This window comes from Myiozetetes cayanensis, unplaced genomic scaffold (genome assembly GCF_022539395.1).
Source record: "Myiozetetes cayanensis isolate MyiCay16 unplaced genomic scaffold, myiCay2020 scf7, whole genome shotgun sequence".
Lineage (NCBI taxonomy): Eukaryota > Metazoa > Chordata > Aves > Passeriformes > Tyrannidae > Myiozetetes > Myiozetetes cayanensis.
In genome coordinates this window covers 35,299,818-35,314,332 of record NW_026087964.1, presented here as the reverse complement: position 1 = coordinate 35,314,332, position 14,515 = coordinate 35,299,818, and the positions used below count along the sequence as shown (strand labels likewise).

Genomic DNA, 14,515 nt, shown 5'->3' with positions numbered 1-14,515 from the left:
TACTCCAGTTTCTCATGCTGTATATTGACATCAGAATAAAGAAAAAGGAAAGCCGTATGATGTTTCAGGGATGTTAGAATTAAAACAAACTCCATACCTCTGGTGTGAGAAATTTTTCAACCCGTTTGGCTAAAAAGTTTTTCTCCAATATGGAGTTTACTGATGGTCTATTCCTAGGATTCCTTTTAAATAACTGTGACAGCAGATTACGTAGGTCATAGGAGTAATGCACAGAAACAGGAGGAAACGGTCCAGAGATTATCTTCAGTACCAAGTTCTTCATGTTACCAGCTTCAAACTGTATCACACAAAGAAGAAAACAGTTACTACATATTACTGACTGTGTGTCCACATGCATGGTTGCATATACAGATGATGAGGACAACTAACAAAGCACCTTTCCTTGCCTCAACATACCAAAACACATTTTCGAAGTCATCAACAGTTTACACTAGCAGTTTAAAATAATCTGTTGCCAAGAATTCCCATTAAAAATACATCTTAGTAAAGGTATTTCATACTATGGAAATATAAATTTTGCTAACAAAGAATTATGTCCCTCCAGATCCAGACTGACAATAACTAAGCAAAAATAATCACGTAATTATCTGCTTGATCTCCTCTTCCAAACATTTTCAACCACCACATGCCTTCTGCCCTTTTCAGCAAATCCACATTTCAAATGAAAGAATGTAAAGTATTCACACTCTTTCAGCGTGAAATCCGAAGGAATGCTCAGACTTCAGTTTAAGCTCAGGAAACAGAGGGCACTATTTCAATTCATTTGTACAATAAAAAGAAAACAATACATATCACCCAGATTACAGAAAACAACTTGTTGCCATAAACTCCCAGAACGGCAACACTGTCAGCATTGTTGCCACATAAAAGACCAAGCAACAAGAAATTACAAAAGCTTGAAATGAAATTAAATCCTTATCCCTTGGAAATTTTTTCTATTTTCATGTTGTTATGATCTTTTTCTTTTAATAAAAATAGCTACTAAAAAAAACCCCAAACAAGACAAAATCCACAAAAAAAAATCCAGATCAAGACACACACAAAAAAAATGTTTTTTCTTCCCTTCCTAACTGCAAAATGGGTGATAAAACTAAACAACCACATAGAGAGGAGAGGGGGAAAAAAAGAAAGGCAACTCTTCCACCATGGGAGTTTTTTTCTAAGCACTATTCCTGTTCTAAAGAGAAATACATTAATTCATTTGCACAAAAGTTGAGAGTCCAAATTCAGACTTTCAATGAAGTCAAGTTTTTTTGAAAAAAAAAAGAAACACTATTCCTGGTATCCTCTGTTACAACACCTAACAATTTTTTCAGCTGACACAGTTCATTAAAAACAAAAGTGCCAAGATTTCTGAGGGAATGGAACGAATCAAAATGCCAACGGGAAATGCTGGTCGGCACAGGAAGCGGAGATGAAAACGCTGAGGGTGATTTCCAAACAGTTATCATGAAAACCTTTCATCAACTAAAATGCATATATGCAAAATCAGAAAAAAGTTCTGTTTCAAATAACTGTTCTTTACAGACACACTAAGTTTGTACTCACCGCATGTTTAAGTGTGCACATTTCATAGAGAACACAACCGAGGGCCCAGATATCACTAAATCAAAGAGAACATACCTTAACAGTTAGTTCTAGGTGTAACATTGCCAAGAACTTTTATCTGTGAAGTTTATCTTTGAAAAGGAAAAGGTTGTATTTTAAGTGTGTACAAGCTTCCCTGTATGGACTTCTCTGATCCCATAAAACCCCGAAAAACAACAATGAAAAAAAATAAAGTCAACAACCAAAAATAACAACCTGAAAACCAGATGAAGCTATTTTGGCTTCAGATTTAGAATTTTCATCTGAACCACCCTTACCACAGAAATTAGGCAAAATATGGAAAAAAAGCCTTTTTTCTTTAAGTATATACAGTTGCCGGAAATTTTTAAATTAAACAAACAAAAAACCAAACAAAACTCTACACCTAATTCAGCAAATACATCTCTAAGTCAATTTACTCTGTTTAACACTGACTCACCTTACCCTCACTCATTGCAGGATTACAGAATTTGGTTAGAATACCACTGGATAATAAATCCAATGCAGAAGAAATTAAGGGGCAAGGTATTATAACTTTTATCTTTTAAGAAACCAATTGAAATTAGTATAGGGCACTCAGAGAAATGAATGCAGCAGCTTAGAGCAGTGTAAGGGTAAATTGATAACAACCATTTTAGTTAAAGTGGGGACACTGTTATCAGATACTGCCTACTGCCAGGGCAGCAAGCATGTAAGTGAGGTATCTGTAGGACTTTGTTAACTGGAGCAAGCTGAGATACCCATCTATGCACGTGCTTAGAGACTCCAACTACTGTCTTTCATCACTAACAGTTTCACATTTGTAGTGCATAAATTAAGGCAGTAAAACAGACAGGCAAGAGTAGAGCCATAATTAAGAACACAGCTAGATCTGGAACTTCAAGCATTAAGCTAAGTCATCTCTGCATCACATTGCTTTCTACTGCAGACTTATTAAGGTCTCACTTGTACAGTGAGGCTCAGTACCTACTGGGGTGAGAGAAAGATAACAGCTGCTCACCATCATGAGATTAGAACAGCTTTGGATTCCTAAAAGAACTGTTTTTCTTCTCCTTAACAAAAATTACCTTTTATTGTTGTAAGGCTTGTTCTGACATATTTCAGGCGACAAATAGTATGGTGTTCCTATGCAAGTGCGAGCCAACTCTGCAGTACTAAGAAAAAAAATAAGAATGGATGTTAACTGGTTAACTCACATGAAGTACAGATTGTGTTTTCCTTAATCAAAGTGACATAGATTAAGTGAGAGGAAAAAACAGCATCAAAAAGGAGTTACCTGTTAAGAACTCTGGCGATTCCAAAATCTCCCAGCTGTATTGTTCCATCTTTGGTTAAAAATATATTCTTGATATAGAAATGTTAAGAAGTTTGTTAATTAAAATATTCATACAATTGCTTTTTGTTCTCTATATGTTTTGGGAAAAAGAAAGTTTTCTACCATTCAATCCCTCTTAAGTCACTGGCAGTACTGTTATTGACTACCATGGAACACCAGACTTACTCTACTTACTTCATTAAAATAAGAAAACACTGCTACACGTTCTCAAACATAACCTTTCCTGTCCCCACACAAATATATGAGCAACACTCAAGTAGCTTCATCAAATAGCTTCACTGGTTTGTAAAATATCATATAAATCTCTTGCAGGTGATTCTGAAGAAGTGTTTCCTGTATTAGAAATGTTTATATAAAACAACTGTTTTCTATAATTTGCCAACTTACACTAGCAAGTTATGACTTTAATCACTTTGGAAGTAAAATCAGCTGAAAAACAGTGACCTACATACCTGTGACTTTATGTCCCGATGCAAGATTTTTCTATCATGTATGTGTTTTAGTGCTAAACAAATCTGTACAAACCAATCCAGAATCTATGCATAAAAGAAAATGCAACATCAGCACTGCCATTTATCCGAAAGCTTCCCCACTTACAAGATATTATCAAATCAGTTTTATATTTATAACTCCAGATTTTACCCTCCTCCCCCAACTGTCTTCATTTATACTATAGAATAACTAAAAATTTAAAAGTACTGTCACCACTTTTTTTCGACTTGAAGTCCTTCTTGTAAAGTAAGGTCAAATTAGAAAAATGAAAAGTTTTTCAAATTATATCCAAAATGTTTCATGAATGCCCTATTCTAAATACCATCAGTAGATCTAATAAATTATTAAGCCTTTCCAACCACCTACTAGGTGCAGACACAAAGGCATAGAAACAATTTATAAACAAAGAAACGTATGTCAGTTCTAACAAAAAACTACTCTGAATCAATCTGTTTGTAGCTAATTTAATCAAATCTCTACATAAAATCCTCTCATTTATTCCAAACTCTCCCACCTCTCTTCCACTACAAATGACTTTATAACCAGTTTTGTGGCAAAAGAAAGTCTGCTGGTATACTTCCAATACAAAATCAAATTTTTGTTAATGGGAAAATAAACTTTTGAATAATGCCAACTTCATATTTCCACATTCCATACTGTTATACTTACAAAGTATGTTATTTTATACTTCTAATACATGGCAGTTAGTATTAGAATACAAAAATCAATGCCATTATATCTTCAAAAACTCTGCTTCAAAGGTTTAAAAATAACCATGCTGTCTTACAGTATTTTTCATTTCTCGGATCTGGTTTACTTCACAAAAGATCCAACCTTTTTAAAAGCATCTTACACATACAGACAAGATTCCGAGTAACATATCCATGACTCCCAGGAATGTGTTTTCTTTCTGGTTTTCCTTTTTGGTGAGGGTTGGGGTGTTTGTGGTTTTTTTTGTTTTGGTTTGATTTTCTTTTTAAAGATTCTACTATGACCAATGGCAACAAGAATGACAATTTGAAGACCTCCTTTTAGATTAAGCAACCACACCTGCAAAGTGAGCCCAAATAATTTAAAATTCATGAAAAAGTATCCTGCAACAAAATACTATAGCAGTAGTTTGCTGTTACCTGATCTTCAGAGAATAAGACTCCTTTCTGGGCATTTATCTTTTTAAATAGGTCTCCTCCTTCACAGTAATCCATCACTATGTAGAGACAGCCATTTTCTGTAAAATAAAACAAAGAATTTCAAAAAGACAAAAAAAAAAGATCCATATTTACATAATTTTCTGAATATCCTCACTATAGTCACAGAAAACACAACAAAAACCCCCAACCTTTTGCATGCAGTTTCAGATATAATTTATTAGTCCATAAATATTATTGTTATTTTGAGTTTCACAACCTAAGTTTCCCCTTTTCAGTTACATCAGACTATTTTGAGATACAGTGAGAAAAAAATTACAGCTGTTGAACCAATGCCCAGAAATGTCGTTCAAAACCACCAAGAAATTAAAGATGTCACTTTATGAACGCAATATTAAAACCATTCTTCAAACTGCTTTCAAACATCCTATAGGTTCCCTACCCTAAAAATAGAGATCTTAAGTTCTAATTTAGGTAGTTGCCTCTATCTGCCTTGCTCTTTCTTGAAGTATTACCTGGACTAGGTATTACTCTAAGTGCAAGAACATGAAACTCATCAGCTCTCATAGTAGACATGCAGTTTATTTCAGAGGCTGAGGAACAGCAACAAAACTTCCAGCAGACAATGAGAGATGGAAACAATTATTTTCTCATTTTTCAATGGAATTTGGGGAGACTTCAAAAAATCCTATGCAAGATTCCAATAGGAGATATGATCATATATATTTCATCCACGGTTACAGATTTATTGACCAATCCAATCTTTACAAGCTACTGATGAAAAAACAGGTTAGGCAGAAGCAAAATGCAAGTTGCCAAAAACATAAGAACTATGCTCCTCACATACTAGGCATGATTTTGAGAAGAGCTAAATAACTGCAAAAAAATCAGTCACATGCTGCTCAAAAGAAAAACTTATTTTATGAAAAAGTTAGTCACAGCACTTTAAATTAAAATCAAGAGAATCATCTAGGTCACTTCAGTCTCACTCTCACAGAATGCCTCTGAAACACTGAACCCTTATAGCTGTATCTCGGTTAAGCTTTATAATCAGTGTTATTTTAAAAGATGATCTCAGGATTCTGGATTTCTGGCAGACCTGTTGCTGAAATAATTCTCTTATTTACAAACCAAATCAGTATATTCAAAGCCAATGTGTTTAAGCGCTAAAGGTGCAACACGAAGTCCTGTGAATTACGGACTGCAAGGTCTGCCTTGTACGAAATAAGCAGTCTTAAAAAACAGGCCTCTAAGACAAAGAGGACAGAAGCAGGGATTTATAAACAGAAGACTATGGCTGTGTAATATGATTACTTAACAAAAATCTAATTTAAAGAATGGAGAAAATAAAACCCCCCAGGCAAAGGAGATATGAAAGTAAGCAGAAAGGAAGTAAAGGATAAGAGAGTACTGTCCCTAAACAGTATTTCAAATAATTTTAGGGTGTTTTTAAATAATATTTTAACTTATATGATAGGTTTTTGGAATCTTTTATTTATTCTGCTCATTTCCCAAGCCATTCACTGTGAAGACAAGGTGGAATTATATTTCTCCTTCTTTCATATCTTGATGAAGTAAACAGTCCCATTTATTTTTACAGCTCTGAAAGCAATTATATGATTGCAATTACTGAAGACTGCATTCTAGAACAACAACTCAGACATGAAACTGCTCTTGCTAGGTTATCAATACCCAAATTTAGACTGTACTTGTATTTAACCTACACAAGCATTCCAATTGCTAGGGACCATACAAGTATTCAAGGAGACTTATGCTCTGGAGAAACACGAGATTATCTTCCATATAAGTATCAACCAAAATCAAAGCATATAAGGAATAGTCATGAATATTTCTGTGTATTTGTTGCCCTTTTTTTCTAAATTACACTTTAAAATGTGCATTGGAATTATGAAAAAAAACACAGTGGAAAAGAACTGAGATAAGTAATAAAGGTATGAAAAATACTGATTGAAGAGAGAAAATGCAGACTTTTAAGCTAAATGCAGTAAGTAGTGCACAGAAGTGGCTTACTAGTACTACTTCAGATTCTACTGTATTAGTTAATCTTACCTTCAAATGACTCCCTATAGAGGACAATATTCGGATGTTTCATGTTAGCCAATACAGCAACTTCTCTCCTTGATTCTTCTCTCTCCTTATTTGACATCTTCAGAAGGAAAATAATGATTTTTGAGAACATGAATACAAAAAGAATGGATCGAGAATGAATGATAATAACTAACCTTAGAGATGTTTATTTCTTTAATAACGTACTGTTGGCCATTTTCTTTAGCTTTGACAAGTATGGCTTTCCCAAAGGATCCTTCTCCAATCTTCCGTATTTTAATATATTTATCCATAGTTATCTTCTTAAGGCATGCTTACTTGAGTACTAGGAAAAAAAAAAGAAAAAACACAAAAAACACACAACCCAGATTTAGTTAGGTGTAATTAGTCATCTAGCCTGACAGGTCAGGCTACATTTTTTTTAATCAAAATGTTACTCCATTTATCTCTTCAGTTGCTTTTGTGGAAATCACCTAGTCTTAGTCTCAACTCTGTTTTAGTACAGTTAACTCACTTTGGGCCAACAAGGGCTCCATTGCTAAAACCTGTTTAATCTTTCATTTTGACTAAAAAGAATGTGTTCAATCTTTAAATAAAGCAAGCAGTCAGCGTCATAGCTTCTGATTCAGCTGGCACACGAACATCATATAGAGTTATAGCACCTGGTCAACAATCCTTCATTCCACTTTACTTGGAAGAAATACAACAGGGCAGAGGGAATCCCTACGTGTTGTTTCCTAAGAAGCACTAAATCCAGTATTTTGGAAATTAGATGCTATAACAAAGCCAAAAATGGACCAAATTCAACAGATCCCCATCAAGTTTAGAACTGTTATTCAGTATAGCAAGGTGTGCCTTAAAGTCTGACTGAAAGACTTCTTTCATGTTGCAAATAAATTCATTACAAAATAGTCAGAATCATTATTTTTAATGTACTATCTGACCATTTAGACTACCTTTTGAGATTAAATGGAGTACTCAGCTGAATGTTGATAGTGTTTAAGTTTCTATATTAAAAACACTTTGGTAAAAACAGGAGACTGTGGAGCTGCATGTGGAAGCTATTGCAAGTGTCAGAATAGCAAAGGCAATTGGCAAAACAAAGGTCAAAGCAACAAACAGCAAAACAAATTCACAGTGGACTAAAAGATCATGTTTTTTACAGCAGAACTTCCACTTTACCCAGAGAACTTCCGAGGAAGTTTCCATAAGCTGAAAAAGACAAACGGTGCCTATGCTTTTCTGCATCTAAACCTCATCTGCAAGCACTAGCAGCATTGGTGCTTTGCTGTATCCAGCTTACTTCCAACAGGAGGTCCTAGTAGCTTAGATCCATACTTCACACACATCACAGGTCTCACAATCAGGGTCTCACCCTGATTTGGGATCATTTTTCTTCCACAGTTATCACGCACTACACAGAGATGCTGCTTAACAGAACCCACACCATGAAAGTAGACTAAAATTAATAAGCTTGACTTGATTTGTATAGAAAAGAAAAAACAAAAGAGATTTGAAGCAACCTGTTCTGCAAAAGAGATGGGAAACCTACCAGGACTAAACACAACTACCAGGAAAGGAAAAAGTGAAAATTACAGACCTGCAATGTCTTGGTGAGGTTTGGTTTTTTTTTTTTTTCTTAAAGTAGAGAAAGTTTAATGTGAAGTTGCATTTCTACATATAAGAAAGACTTAGCATTAACTTTAATACTCTCTTTTGGACAACAGTAAAGCACAGCAGGTGGGACACAATTTGAACTTCACATGGCTTTACTGAAGTTCTCTTCCTACTCCTGCTTTCTGAAACAATCCATGTTGTTCTACAGCTAAACCAGCTGCACTAGGCGTAGCTCAGGGGCTGCCACTGCATACTGCTGCTGCGGTGCAAACACAAATGGTCAACAATCAGCCTGCCCGCACTTCAGTAACGGGAGCGTATAATCTTCTACGAGATAGAGGTCTTATTCTTACACGTGGCAAGGGAAAAAGCGGCGTCTTGAGAAAAAGCATCAGCTCCCGACAGGGCGTTGGCTTTACGAGCCGTGGGCAGTAAGTCATTCCATCCACCACGGGCACGCAGGAAAGCAGCACAAGGCACACCCCGCGACAGCCCGGCCGAGCGGAGCGCACGGCCAGGCCAGGGCTGGACCGGGTGTGCGGGGACCGGTGCGGTGCCCGCGGGGAGAGGAGGGGAAGGGGAGAGGAGGGGAGGGCAGGGCAGGGTAGGCCCCCGCTCCCCGGCCAGGCCCCGCCAGGCCGCCGCCCCCGCACAGCTGGGGCAAGCCCAGCACCGGGGCGTAAGGCGCGGCCGAGAACCCCTCGCCCCAGGGCGGCTGGGAGAGACTCCGCAGGAGGACGGCCCCGCGCCCCATCTCGGCCGCCACAGCGCTGCCCGGTGCGCACCCCGTGCCCGCCGTGCCCCGCCATACCTGCCCGCTGCCACCACGGCCGCCCAACCTGGACCCGCGCCCGCCGAGGCCCCGCCCCCTCCGCCTCTATTGGCGGGCCCGCCCCTCGGTTCGCCTCCCATTGGGCGAGCCCGCGGGGGCGGGGCCGCGGCCCCCCCGCTCTCTCCACGCTAGCGGCGCTTCACCCTGGTAACGCGCGCCGCCAGTCACGTGACGGGCGGGGCGCGCGCGGCGGCTGCCGGCGGTTTTGGGGGTAAAACACCCAAAAAAAAAACCGGCTCCGTGTGTTTCACACAGCGCTCAGCGGGCAGGGCCGGGCCGGGCCGCGCCCGCGGCTCCTCCGCTCCCGACCCCAGAGCGCCTTGATGGCACCTGCGGGCAAAGCCTCCAGATTCACAGCGCGCTTTCTCAGCCCGAGTGCCTCGATCCGTCACCCGGTGCACACAGTTTGTGAGCCTTGCACAAACGGACCAGCGGGCATTCTCCTTGGGAAAATAATCCACCCCTTTGTAATAGAAGGGTTAACTTTGTTCATAAAATCTTATGTGTATGAGAGAGTCAGAAACTTTTATTATAATTCAACAAGGTAAGTTTCATAGACATCCTGTTAATCAAGTAAGTGTCAGTAAAATTAATTACAGACATCTTGCTAAACAAACAGCGTCAGTTTCGGTAGAATTTACAACTGATAAGAACTACGACTTTCATCCCTGACGAATCCCAGATGACCACTTAACAACAAGCCACGAACTCACAGCCACAGTGCATTTGCATTCAAAACCCGCGACTTGAAAATGTATAAAAAGAGACATTTACTACATTTTAGTGTGTGTCTCGGGCGAGGCGATAGCTTCCCAGACCACCCAGCGCTGTCTTTGCTTTATTATCGCTTGCTTAATAAATATATCAATGTTTAATTGGAATTGAGTTGTCTAAATTCTTATACTAATTTATAACACCCTTTACCTGCCGCGCTCCTCGGGAACCTGCCTTCTGTCACTGCGTGCTGAGCGAACCCCTTCGCTGGCCTCAGCACGTCGGCTGGCAGAGCCGAGCAGCTCCGTGCCCACCCCGACACCTGCGTTTCCTCTGCAGGTAGAACACGGACTCTCTCGGGGCTCCGCAGCGCCCGGTGCTCTGGAATGCAGAGGCGGTGGGTTCAGCCCGCAGCCGAACGACGCCGCCATGTGCCCAGCGCCTCCCTCCCTCCCTCCCGTACCTGGGAAACCGCCTCCTCCCCGTTCTAAGCGCAGGGCTGTCCTGCCTCCCCCCGGGCGAGCTGCGCGCCGGGCCCGCAGCCCTCGCTGGCGGCGGGGCAGCCCGGCACGGGTGGCACAGCCCGGCCGGGGAGCAAGGCCCGCGCCGCCGGGAGGCCGCGCCCTGGGCGGGCGGGAGCGGGGCCGGCCCCGAGCCGGGCGGGCCGCGGGAAGCGGAACCCGCCGTGACGGCGCCGCTGACCCGGCGGGCGCGGAGCGTGCGCCGTGCGAGCCCCCGCCCTGCCCGCGCCGAGGGGGCGCTGCCGGCGGCGGAGTGGCCGCGGCTGCGGGGCCGAGCCCGAGTCCCGTCGGCGCTCAGAGGGAGGATGAGCCAGCGCCTCCCCGGGGAGCAGCGGGCGGCGCCGCCCGCGCAGGTACGGGCGGGGCGGGACAGGGCAGGGCAGGGCGAGCTCGGCTCCGCCGCGGCGCGGGAGCGAGCGGGGCTGAGGCGGAGGGAGGAGGATGAGGATGGGGATGAGGAGGAGGGGAGGGAAGCGAGCAGCCCGCAGCCCCCGCCCGCGCAGCGGCTGCTGCGCCCTCGCCAGCGCGGTGGCTCCGTCTCGCAGCCGGGGGCGGGAAGGGATAGATGTGGTGGTTCCCCGCGGACCCCTCTCCTGGTCCGCCCGCCTCCCCCGAGGGCCCGGGCGAGGGGGGAGCGCCCCGCGTGTTTACACGGCGTAAACACGGCGTGTCACCCCATGCCCGCCTCCCTCCGGGCAGCTGTCGTCGTGCGCGCACGGAGAGCGAGGGGCTCTGCGTCTGGGAAGGTCCAGGCTCTCCTCCCCACGTAACCAGCGTTGGAAGGATTATTCCGCTTGAGTTGCTCGCTTTATGCTGGTTTACGGGTTTGGCTAGTAGGGCCGCTCTTACACAAGGGCGAGAGATAATGGGCTCGCCTTGGAGCCTCTCAATTAAATGGGAGTGCAGGTCAGCGAGTTTAAAGCTGATAATTGACTGCATTCTTTCATATTGTTTTCCCTACTTGTCCAAAATCCTTCCCTTCCCTATCCAAAAACGTGGGAATGGCTATGAAACAAGTGTGTATCAATTCTCACCTAAAATGAACGTCTGAGACAGTTCTGTGACAGTGAACTGAACGTCTGTGACAGTGGAAAACCGTGTGCTGATAGTGAACTTTGTTCGGTGTAGCATGGTAGATTTGCTGTGTCACACTTAAAATACTAAACTAATAGGGCCTTACAACCAAGTTAAATGCTTCTGGTGCTAAAATATGTTAGAACAGACGCTTAAATACTTTTGGTAACGTATAAGTAATGATAATTGTTTGGGTGTTTGGTATTGCACCTCCTCTTTGAGATTCTGGGACCTCTGAAGTTTATAGTGCAGAGTTTTGAAAGAAATTGTCAGGTCTATCGGTGCTTTTTGCTTTCAGATGCTTTTCTTTTTTGGTGGACCTGTGAAGGGTTTATGTTCTGTATCCCTTAGCAACAGAGATGCTTCTTTGCAGATACAGCTATTAGAATGAAGGATGTGTTGGTATGACAGATCTGAAAACAGATAGTCCTCAGTACTGTTTCTCTATTTAAGGAAATGTCAATAACCTGTAATGTAAAATTTAAAAAAAAAAAAATTGTGCTTTATAGGAAACATACCTTTGTGAAGTAGAACAAATAAGCCCCTAGAGAATTCACCAGCTGCCACTATAATTTTTTCTAAGATAAGCCTTTCACTGACTAACTGCCTTAAATTTGATGTCTTGTCTCTTTGGTTGGTAAGCAGATGTAAACTTGCTACAAACTTGTCAAAATGGGAAGGAGTTCTGCTATGGGAAAACTGCAGGTAGCTTGAAATTCATAGCTTCAAACACAGTGACTCTGCATCTGTCTGCAACAACTGTGAAAATAAAACATACAGTGTCCAGAAAAATGGAGCTTGTCTCATATTTGCTTCTGTTTAGTATTGGTATGTCTGTCCTAGAAATTCTTTGCCTTGTAATAGTGACTATCATGCACAATGTGTATTGTAATATTTCTAGAAACATATTTTGCTGATTGTATGATTTCCAAAGCTGTCTTTGCCCAAATTTTTACAGTGTCCTCTCTCTGTGGTTTACTATACTGTTGTTCTCCCTGTGATGCATACTTGCAAGTTAAAATAATCCTAGGAAAAATACCTTCTCTCTCTTTCTCGTAATATTGACTTGTAATAAGAACAAGCCTATCCAAATTCTCGACTGGGAAAGACACTTGAAGCTGTTAGTCTTTGCTCTTTGTGACTGCATTGCTCTGAACAACTCTATTTTATGAATTTACCTCCATTTTTCTCATGACTGTGTTTGTACTTCTTCCTGTACTCTCTTCTACACCAAATGTTTTTAGCAAACTGATGTTTAAGTAACCTGAAAGTGAGAATCCACTGTGCACTGGTTATTCTATGAACACGTGGGTCTAGCTGTAATGTAATATACGTTCTCCTGTTCACTGAATATAGTTTGGCTTCCCCCCCTCCACTTTGCTTTGGGGTCTCCGTGTGTGTGTGTGTGTGTGTGTGTCTTACCTTGGTATTTGAACAGCAGAGTTGCATTCCTTGAGTGTAAGCACTAAAGCTTGGACAACTGTTCCAAGTTCACAACCGTTGCCAAAAGGCATTCTAGGAACGTTCAGATATTTTTTTCCTGCCCTTGTTTAAGTGACTTCATACACATGTGGATAGGTGTAACTGTGCAAATCAAGTTTTCAGGGTAAAGTCTTACAATAATTTGGCAGTAGGGATATTTTTAACTTGGTATATAAAAAACCTGGTAATAAAAAAGTAGAATAGAAGACGTACTGCTGAAGAGATTTGTGCCAGAAGTGATAGTGGCAGTTTAAGTTTATTTCCTAATTCTCAAGACTAGTTTGTGTGTTCCTAAATTTCTTGCTTTAGCATCTTGACAGCAGCAGTAACCCAGTAACTTCCAAAGGTTGTCAGCAGTGGCAGTGATCATGTGCATGGAACTGCTTACTTACCCTCCCTGCTTATTTTCCCGAAACTAAGATTTCAGTTTAATGCCTGTGAGCTTCAAGAGCAAGTTCCCAATTCTGTCCTGCTTGTGTCAGCCGTTCCCTTATGTCATAACCTAAAAGTGTGAGTTTTGTGTTGGCTGAGTTCTAAAGCTGTTCTGATGTCAGGCCAGCTTTGTACCTGTGCTCATGAATGAGGAGGTTCTGCAACAGAGTAATTCATGCTTGTTTATATGCTGAGCTTGGAATATTAGGAAGTTGACAATTACAAATTTTTGTAGTTGTTTAACTTGGAAATTGATTTTGAATTTTGGAAGCCTTTATAAAATCATCTGAGAGAAAAATGTCTAGAGAAAACAATACTCATTTAAATTGATTCTAATATGAAAGAGAGTTGTAAACAGATAAAAAGTTTACTGGGACATGTGCTTTGCTTTAAAAAGATAGAAACTGAAACATGTAAATTGTTGAGATAGTGGTTATACTTAATGATCTGATAATATCTGTTATTATGTTAGAAGAGAGTTGACAAAGTAATTCCTAGGGTTCATGCATAATAGAAAGGTTCTAGACAAAGCTGTTAAAATGGTTGCAAATCTGTTTACAGCTGGAGTATCCTTATTAGTTTGTATTATGTAATAAGTAGTCTTGAATATATTCTCCTGGATATGAATGTAAAGAAGAGAATTCATAACTTCATAGTGGGAACCAGCAGTTATTTTTGATGACTTGCAGAGAGTCTAGTCAGCTATTTTCCCCTTCAACTTTATAGGAATTCAGCTGTTTTGTTTGTTAAGCATTTTCCTTAGGCTTTCTAGTTACAGGTGTAGACTGTGCTTACTTTGTGAGGGTAAGGAGGAATAGTAAAAGAAAAAGTGAATTAAGTTCAGTCCTGAAGCACAGATCATCAGATAAAAATAGCCTTTGCTGCTACTTTTTTTTTTCTTATGTTTGGTATATTTTGATAAATTTCTCTGAAAAGTTCAAGAAAGAGAAAACACTCAAATGTGCATTTTGCATGTTCATACTGCAATAACGTTTAATGAAGAAACATCTCCTCATTGAAACAGCAAAAATGTTTCACTTCAGTACTTTGTTTAAATTCCAGATAGAGCTACTGAGGTGACTTAATACTTTGACATCCTGCCAGTTAAAATACAACTACTCTTTTTCCTGAAAGTTTGTGTTTGAGTTCCTTCTACTCTTATCTCCAAATTAGTGTTCTCTGCCAGATTTGT

The 14,515-nt window shown here is 41.0% G+C and overlaps 2 protein-coding genes across 11 annotated transcripts in view; one reads left to right on the top strand and one right to left on the bottom strand.

The window, feature by feature from the left end:
• NEK1 (NIMA related kinase 1) overlaps window positions 1–10,448 on the bottom strand; it is a 45,619-nt gene extending 35,171 nt beyond the window's left edge. For 4 of the 9 annotated variants that reach the window (XM_050338277.1, XM_050338281.1, XM_050338282.1 and 1 more), the window contains exons 1-9: window positions 10,278–10,447; window positions 6,828–6,976; window positions 6,655–6,751; window positions 4,567–4,664; window positions 3,397–3,480; window positions 2,885–2,952; window positions 2,676–2,762; window positions 1,570–1,624; window positions 98–298 (exon numbers count right to left, since the gene is read on the bottom strand). In XM_050338277.1, the coding sequence (XP_050194234.1) occupies window positions 98–298; window positions 1,570–1,624; window positions 2,676–2,762; window positions 2,885–2,952; window positions 3,397–3,480; window positions 4,567–4,664; window positions 6,655–6,751; window positions 6,828–6,944 (807 nt within the window). In that variant the 5' untranslated portion in view covers window positions 6,945–6,976; window positions 10,278–10,447. Of the gene's footprint in view, window positions 1–97; window positions 299–1,569; window positions 1,625–2,675; window positions 2,763–2,884; window positions 2,953–3,396; window positions 3,481–4,566; window positions 4,665–6,654; window positions 6,752–6,827; window positions 6,977–9,079; window positions 9,119–10,024; window positions 10,196–10,277 lie in introns of those variants that run through there. The other 5 variants (XM_050338280.1, XM_050338283.1, XM_050338278.1 and 2 more) reach the window with 4 other exon arrangements.
• A 105-nt stretch (window positions 10,449–10,553) lies between these two features.
• The window catches only part of CLCN3 (chloride voltage-gated channel 3), a 74,165-nt gene continuing 70,203 nt past the window's right edge, over window positions 10,554–14,515 (top strand). For both annotated transcript variants that reach the window (XM_050338295.1, XM_050338293.1), the window contains exon 1: window positions 10,554–10,688. The gene's annotated coding sequence lies outside the window, so the exon portion shown is untranslated. The remainder of the gene's footprint in view (window positions 10,689–14,515) is intronic.